We start from the raw sequence: 8,099 nt of genomic DNA, 5'->3' as shown, positions 1-8,099 counted from the left end.
TCCTCGCTCTCTATCCTCTCATATATATATTATCTCTCTCTCCCTTCTCAGGTATCGAATGGCCGGATATTCCGGACGAGATGAGCTATGAAGCATACGATCTAATTAACCAATTGCTCAACCGTACCCCAACTGCCCGTCCGAGTTTAGGGCAAATGAAGCAACACCCCTTCTTCCATGACATACAGTGGGATAAGTTGCTGCTTTCTCCCGGCCCGTTTATACCCAGCCCCGGGGACGGTGAAGATACGAAGTACTTCTGTGGTATGTACAAGTGTATGGGTATTGTTAGTGAATAAATACAAACTACTTCTGTGGTATGTATGTGTATATGTAACCGAAGTGTAAAGACAAGAAGTACATCTGTGGTACATAAATATATATATATATAGATCATAGTAAAGGTTGCTTATTACCGATATGCTGCATTCTATTTATAGTTCGTGAAGGTGAGGCGTCTGGCGCGGGGGATCAACCCACGCGGTACTCTATGGTAGACAACGCCCCAAGCACACCTCAAGAAGACACCGATGTGAACGACGATAAGATGGAAGTCGACGACATCGCAGAAGTGGCTAACATTGATGCCGGCATTTTCAACTCGTTTGATGAGAAGGTGTGTTCGTGTGTGTGTGTGTGTGTGTGTGTGGCACACCTCTACTATTATGTACACGTGTGTGATATCAGCGCTATCAATGTATGTTTGTATTCGTGCTCATGTGTCTTTTAAGACTACTATAACTGTATATACATATATATATATTTAAACCACTCCAACCACCCGTACCATTTAGGTTGCCCATAACCTACAAGGCATGAACGGGCAAATGGTGAAACACATACGGCAACGTCGTGCACAGTCCTTGGCTTCGGTCAAGAACCGCAACATCAAGGAAGACGACGCCAACCCATCCCACATCACTTCGGTCAAGAGAACTGTATCCTCCCAGGTAAGCCGACGTAGCGTGAGTCTAGGTTTGATTAGTTGTGAATATATGAATACGTTTGCGTATATATCGACAGGTATTGGTATGTCGAGCGGCTGCGCGTGTAGGTAACATGTACACTAAAATGTCACATGCACTGAGAAACAGAAGAAAGCCTTCCGTCACTTGCCCTGCTCACCCGCTGTTAGTTTTTGTGTGGGTGTATCGAAACGTCGCTGTGCATGAAAGTGTGTTTGTTCAGTTTTTGGACTCATTCACTCACATTGATGTGATGTATACGCCAATCTTAAACCACTAGTCAATGCTTTCTCGAAATATATCGGTTTCTGCCAACCTTTCAGCCGATTTTGCCTACCGTCCCTTGGACTCATTCATTCACATTCATGTGAGATATACGCCAATCTTAAACCCCTAGTCAATGTTTACTCGAAATATATCGGTTTCTGCGAACTTTTCAGCCGATTTTGGCTACCGTCCCTTGACTCTGCATTCACGATCCACTGTTCCTACTACATCTCTATTCAGCATCCGGGAATGAAGATGCCGGTTCTACCAGATTACGGGTTATAGTGTGTGCAATGGTCTGTAGGTTTGCAGACTATCAGGCACTCACCGGCTGTACCCCGTATCTCAGCGTACGCGCCTATAGTTCATAGCACGCGGTGTGTTCATGCAAAACACACTATACAGAGAAGGCTCACAACCCGTGCGACAGAGACGTATGATCTGTGGCCAGGCCACGTGTGCGTGTGTGACTATAACTTGTCCACGGTAATAGCTAGCATATGCAGTATACGCCCTACAATGTAAGGTAGCTGGGGAGATCTTTAATACTTCGGTGAATGTCGGCCCCCGGCTTCGAAGTACATCACATCCGCATCTGTAAACCTGGCTGCAAATACGCTCGCTCTGAAAGCCGAGCGTACGCTTCACGTACCGCCAGGATGTTTGCAATCGATTATTCAGCACAGGCTCAGACCTACTGAACCCATTACCATGTACGGTCGAATCCGTGCTGGTTACGGAATCGTACCTGTTAGGGTGTACATGTCAGAATATATTTATGCAATTCAGAGTGGCGGCTAGGGTCGCTGTGCAGAGTCAAAGAATTGTTGACTACAGGATAAAAAATTAGGAAGTGAATAAGCGAAATCATTGCTTTGAATCAACGTATATCCATGTTCGAATATATCGTTGGCTACCTGTGCCAAGACAGCGCATTTTGTATCATGGGGGTCTGTTTGAGTTGGTTAATATGACTTTTAGGTGTTATCATATTCCTGAATCTGTTATATTTAAGTCAGTATCACCTGCATATCAATGCGATGCCGACTTGTCCGTACACATCTATTTTGAAGTGCTCCTTTTTAAATTCTATACAGTTTGAATGCGAAATCGTATGTAGATTGAACACATTTGAATAATTATGGGTCATGTCTTTTTAATACTTATGGGTCTTATTCTTTTTAATAGTTACGGGTCTTAAACAGTGTGCTGTGTATAGCTTATTAATATAATTGAAGTGTATGCATATCTAATATGATCCAGCTTCTAAGCGTATGAGGGCTGCACGTTCAGCATCAATCACTATCTTCTCTGGTGATTTATTATACATTGTGAGCACACCAGATGAATCAAGTAGTTCAAAAATATCCCTTAGACTTTGTGATAAAACGATTTCTAATTTTGCCAAATCAAGGTGTCTGTCACCTGCGGAATTTAACTCCGCATGTATCTGCCGAAACTTTGTGAGATGTTTGCTGGCTAAGTTCACCGGTGTACTCGCCCCTACCACGACGTACGTTTTCAGCAACTCATTGACTCGATCCTCTAAGCTACAGTCCGATGGCTTATTATCATTTTGGAGATTGACAACTGTTGTTAGTATTGAATACCCGCCGTGTAAAAATTTGATATTCTCGTCGCAGAATCGCTTTTGTGCACAGGATAATATTATAGGATACAGCAAGGGGTCGTCCAGTGCATCCTTAATATTGTCGCTGAAGGTCTCCAAAACATTGCATTCGACAAACTCGTACTGCCACTCCATGTAAGATCGAAACAAGTCCCATAGCGGAGGCCCCAAAATCTCGATCCCCAAACCCCATAAAAATAAAATGGCTGCATTGAATTGATCCATATTGCGCGCCAAAGGGTTGAGAACTGGAAGCACGGACCCAAGGGTGAACATAATCCCTCCGTATATGCATAGGTAGCGCAAACACCTGAAGTCCTCCACCGCATATCTTGTATTTCGCAGGCAGGCAAGGTAGTAGACTACCTCCAGTATTATACATACAAGTGCAAGACGCAATCCTGTACTCTGAATCCAAATATATTTGGGCGGTAATAGATGTGCCAGGTACGCAAGGTGGAAGAAGCCGTTTTGGATTACTATCCTCAGCAACACCCATTTATATTGCACATCATACCGGCCACGGACGTAGACGGAATACATGACACAAAGTCTTGCGACCAAAGCGTACAGCAACCATCCTATAGCCGTCGCTTCACAGAATGAGGCGAAAACTTGTGTCACCTTACTCTCACCCAGTTCTATGTAGTAAATGCAATACAATTGGCGTCCCAAAGTAACCACCGGTACCAGTATTCCGAGGCTACATATATGAAATAGGAACTGCGGAAGCAGCTTCCGAAACCGAGGCTCTTTGTAATGACGAAAAACAACTACCGACACTATCCCGGCGATCAGAATAGTGAAGCCGGCAAAAGTCACCGAGTAAGCAAATAAGAATATTCTGCATGGTTCAGCAGCCTCTGTAAACTGAACCCAAACGTCTTCCTGTTCATCTACAGAGCCAATCAAGTGTACGAAATGGTAATGTGCGCCCACTGCCCATGCGACGGATATACACCACGCCAAGACCCTAACTATTTGGAAATTTTGTTGTGGCCGTGGACTTTTGAGCATTAATTTTGATTGAAAGACTTTCAGGTCCACAGAACCTGCTCGATTGATAAACGCACTCTCGCCCGTGACGACACAAGAATTTAAACCGCCGCCATCCAGGCTGTTTGGCATTCTGCTTGACGATTCTTCTGACTGACTAACAACCAATATGTCTCCAACTGAATGGATCATTGAAGGGAATGGCTTCTTCTGATTTGTACGGTCTAACATCATGTTCTATGCGGAATTAAGACTAAATTGTATGTGTACACCTATTATACCAGAAAGTTAGGGCGAAAACTAATGTTGAAATATCTTCGATAGCCAATGCACTGTAAACATTATGTATCGAGAGGTGTGTACGTGTGGTTTTCCACGATTCTGGTATTACATAATATATATATAAATAAATATATATATTTCATAGCCTTCTAGAAGTTCCACTCTCTAGAGAGAATACAGATATTTTTGTATATTTATTTATGACTTTATAAATAATAATAGAACCTCCACCCTGTATACTCTCCTCCTCTCTGTGACTGTGTGAGCACAGCACTCGGCACTGCAGCGTAAATTCGTAAACTCGTGAACGATGCGTAAATATTTATTTAAAAAAAAATCATTGTAAGGCTGACCAGTGAGGCTGTGACCACAATCCACTCTCCACAGTCCACACTCCAGTGCCCCCAGGGCCTCCTCGCCAGTGATATTTAAAATTTGGAATATTTACAAAATTTCTTGAACCTGGTTGAAAGCTGCGTAAAACTATTGGTCAACAGGTTTTTGAATATACAACCGGTACGAAACTTTTTCCAAATCCTACTTTAAAAATAAAATCATAGCAAATGGGCCCCTTTGCTCCATTTTACTCCGGTATTTGAATAATAAGGATATCAAATGGTTCCTGTAAATTATCATTAAATTTCAGCAACTCTAGGTCACCGCAGTTTATTTACAAACTCAATTTAACAGCATTTTTTAGAATGTTTTGACAAAATTTAGGACCTTATTTTTAAAATCAGTAATAGGCTATGTATTTCTTAACCCAATTTTGTTTGGATCTACTTATATGGCTCAATTAATAGCTGTTATGTTTTGACAGTAGAAAATTTGTCCAACTATAAACAACTCTACAAATATTTTGGTGAAATACAGTTGGCGAATTATGCCAAATATAAAGGTGGGCACAAACCAAGACCCCTATAACGTATGAAAACGTAGTACGTTTTACGCTAACGCATCAATTCGAAAGCGTGTGTACGTATTACGAATAGAAGTCTGCCGAGGAACCACATCCAACAGATACTACTGGGCTAAAACACTTTTTAATGGTCATTCAACGAGGGCCTCAGAAAAAAAACACCGCTTGCGTCAGTGGGGAACTAAAAAGGCGAGGAAAATGAAATATTTATATATTTAGGGGGGTTATTTGTTCAATTTAGGAGGCTATAATTAAATTTTTTGAAAACATTCAAAAAATGACGAGTGGAGACTGGAACCCTAAAAAACCCTTCTGGAAACTGATGAGGAGTACCCTGGCGGTCGCCCCTGTAAGGCTGTACATAACTTGTAGGGCCCTGGCCCCTGGACCTCGGGTCCTCGGCATTCGGAGAATAATGATAAAGTGTCCTACGGACTATAGTGACAGGCCGTACTCCGTTGTGGTAGATTTTGTAATCTCTCTCTCTGAGAGAGAGAGAGAGAGAGTCATGATTATTTTTTTATAGAAAGTAAAAACAATATTTATAGTTTATATTATTTTTAAACAAAAATTATTTATAGAGGGCTAAATATAAATAAATTGTCTAGGAGTATCCTTGTACATAAAATAAAATTTTTAAATAAAAAGTATGTCTGTATTTATAGTGGGTGTCTCTTTTTTTTTTTTGTAAATAGCGGGATTAGAAATTTCTGATTCTGATTCGGATAATCTGATTCCGTCCAGTAATGTTTCAATTTATTATGTCGAATGAGCTACTGAAGGCGGGTACCTTCCCCGCAGCCCTGAACTGCAGCCTCCTGACAGCGCACCCAAAGAAAGCCGATGCAGATATCACCTCCCCCGCCGACTTCCGCCCCATCACGCTTACGCAAATAGTCAGACGCATCTTTGAAAAGTGCTTTCTTAATCTGATTACGAGCCACCCCGGCTCTGAAAAACTATGTTAATCACGGTACTCCTGTCATACCCAAGCACTTTCCGCCATGGAATCTAAGAAACAGTCAGGAGAGGAGTGGAACGACGTCTGTCTGGACATAACCAAGGCATACGACAAGGTCGCTCTCCCACGCCTATGGGTAGTTATGCGTCACGCTGGAATGCCCGAAAACTGGATCAACTGCCTCCGCGTGTTGTTTGGGAGGGTCCCTACCCGAGTGACATACCGCGGCACGCTCTCGTCTTTATTCCATAAAACGAATGGTATCCTACAAGGCTCAATCGTCGGAATCGGCTAGCACAATTTCGGCCCAAGCTCCTCCGTTCTTATTTATTTGTCGATGACACACGGATCTAAGCCCCTCGATCGGTTTCGCTCCAGTCCTTTTTAGATGACATTGATGCGTGGGGACGCAAATCTGGCCTCGAACAGGGTGTCATTAAACCCCGAGTACGATCTACCGGCTTGCGACACGCGGCGCCAACCCTCCGTATAAATGGTTAGCTTATCACGCCGATGCTTGCAGACGCACCTTCGAACACACGTTACCTCCCCCTGAAACTGGCGCCCACACATGCCGAACCGAAACACTCCAAATACCTGGGGTTCCCACTCTCTCACGGAGTACCAGGAATCAACCTCGCTAGACATATGGAATGCCTGGCTGCAGTGTTGTCACTGGGTATCGCCTCTTTTCGCGCTTATGGCTTCCATGGCTTCAGCTGGCGACACCTCCGCAACCGACTGGTGATGTTCAAAACATCTATCCTATCCACGGCTACATATGGGCTGAACATTATTGCCTGGGCTCCGCCTATATGGAAGGATGCGTTGGACCCCCTATTCGAGCGCTTTAACTCAGCACTCATCCAAGCAGCAGCCATCATCACGGGCACTAAATACCCTTGGTTTTCCAAACATCAAACAAACTTACTTCACTTTTGCGGCCTGCTCCCCGCGCGATCATTCGCGGACTACCTCGGAGGTTGCCTGGGAATACAACTTGACTCAATGGCCAGCACAAATCCACTTACCCCTCTGACACAACCCGCCTGGGCTCACGATAAACCATCACTGCGCTTCCCGTACAGTATCTATGCACACCTGAGAATTGTACACAAAACCACGGGCGGGCGTACACCCGACCATGTAGCCCTCCGCCAACGCTGTGACGACATCAGAAAGAACTCAACAAAACGTTGGTCCAACAAGGAGATTGCGGCAATGGCCCGGCGCCAATACTACTACCAACTGGTTATGGGTTAACCGCCAATTTCAAACCGAGACACAGCCAGATATGACAGCTTCAATCGATGCTTCGAGTCTACAACAATCCGGCTCTGTGCTATGATTGTAATGAATATGTACATGTTCACATTGCTCGACTACCGCACCGACGGCTGTCTCTGCCCTGTCTGCCCCGGTAGCCACAAGTTCACTACCAGCCACTTTACCTGCATCCAACAACTGATTCGACGCATCCTGGTAGGCCCGAAACAGCCGCCCATTGGCCCTGACCTCCTTCAGCAATTACAGAAGTGCCACGACTTCCACGGTATCTGGACCCTCCAGGAACACCTTGGATCTTTTCTCCAGCATGTTGGAGAACCACCGTACCCTCACCCGTCCCTGACACCTCAACAGATGCTCCCCATACTCCGGCTAATCACGCTGTTGAAGTACTACTTCCAAATATCGGTTCAAACCAAATCATCGCGTTTGTTGGTTTCGACTATGATACTTCCGATCCTGGCCAGCCAACACATACCGAATCCATCCGTGGTCTGGTGCGGCATTGGCTTACCTTCATCCTCGCTTCCCGACCGGATTATGACGGATAACCTGGTCCTTCTCGGTATTTCGTACTCTGCACTAGCCCATTCCGCGGCACTACACGGCGCAGACCCGATCTGTAGCACAGAGGTGGGTACTTTACTTAGTAGGTCAGCAAGCGAATATATGAACATTCGATAGTTACATTGTTTTGTCAACACCGGTCCGAATTAACTCAGCACATATCTTATATATATATGTATATATATATATATATATATATATATATATATATATTTATATATATAT

General features: G+C 44.1%; 3 protein-coding genes across 3 annotated transcripts; 1 reads left to right on the top strand and 2 right to left on the bottom strand.

The window, feature by feature from the left end:
- Nucleotides 1–51: 51 nt before the first annotated feature.
- On the top strand, nucleotides 52–2,095 carry SARC_12286 (hypothetical protein). The gene is made up of 4 exons (XM_014293612.1): nucleotides 52–264; nucleotides 441–616; nucleotides 795–950; nucleotides 1,473–2,095. Exons 1-4 carry the CDS (start codon nucleotides 81–83, stop codon nucleotides 1,515–1,517), a joined length of 561 nt encoding a protein of 186 aa, XP_014149087.1. The 5' UTR covers nucleotides 52–80; the 3' UTR covers nucleotides 1,518–2,095.
- A 386-nt stretch (nucleotides 2,096–2,481) lies between these two features.
- Nucleotides 2,482–3,495, bottom strand: SARC_12285 (hypothetical protein; the record flags this gene model as incomplete). Its single annotated transcript, XM_014293611.1, has 1 exon — nucleotides 2,482–3,495. The coding sequence occupies exon 1, from the start codon at nucleotides 3,403–3,405 to the stop codon at nucleotides 2,482–2,484; it is 924 nt and encodes a 307-aa protein (XP_014149086.1). The 5' UTR covers nucleotides 3,406–3,495.
- A 273-nt stretch (nucleotides 3,496–3,768) lies between these two features.
- Nucleotides 3,769–4,124, bottom strand: SARC_12284 (hypothetical protein; the record flags this gene model as incomplete). The annotated part of the gene is made up of 1 exon (XM_014293610.1): nucleotides 3,769–4,124. A coding segment is annotated over exon 1 (324 nt), but the record flags the coding sequence as incomplete, so codon positions are not given.
- Between the last annotated feature and the right edge of the window lie 3,975 nt (nucleotides 4,125–8,099).

Source organism: Sphaeroforma arctica (genome assembly GCF_001186125.1).
Source record: "Sphaeroforma arctica JP610 unplaced genomic scaffold supercont1.2199, whole genome shotgun sequence".
Taxonomy (NCBI): Eukaryota; class Ichthyosporea; order Ichthyophonida; genus Sphaeroforma; species Sphaeroforma arctica.
The sequence above is the reverse complement of the archived record's forward strand: the minus strand, read 5'-3'. Positions and strand labels throughout refer to the sequence as shown.

Excerpts from the sequence above, each read along its gene's own strand:
- SARC_12286 (XM_014293612.1), top strand. The coding sequence starts at position 81 with ATGAGCTATGAAGCATACGATCTAATTAACCAATTGCTCAACCGTACC. Across the intron at positions 265-440 it reads AGATACGAAGTACTTCTGTG|TTCGTGAAGGTGAGGCGTCT; the intron begins GTATGTACAAGT and ends TTCTATTTATAG. Across the intron at positions 617-794 it reads TCAACTCGTTTGATGAGAAG|GTTGCCCATAACCTACAAGG; the intron begins GTGTGTTCGTGT and ends CGTACCATTTAG.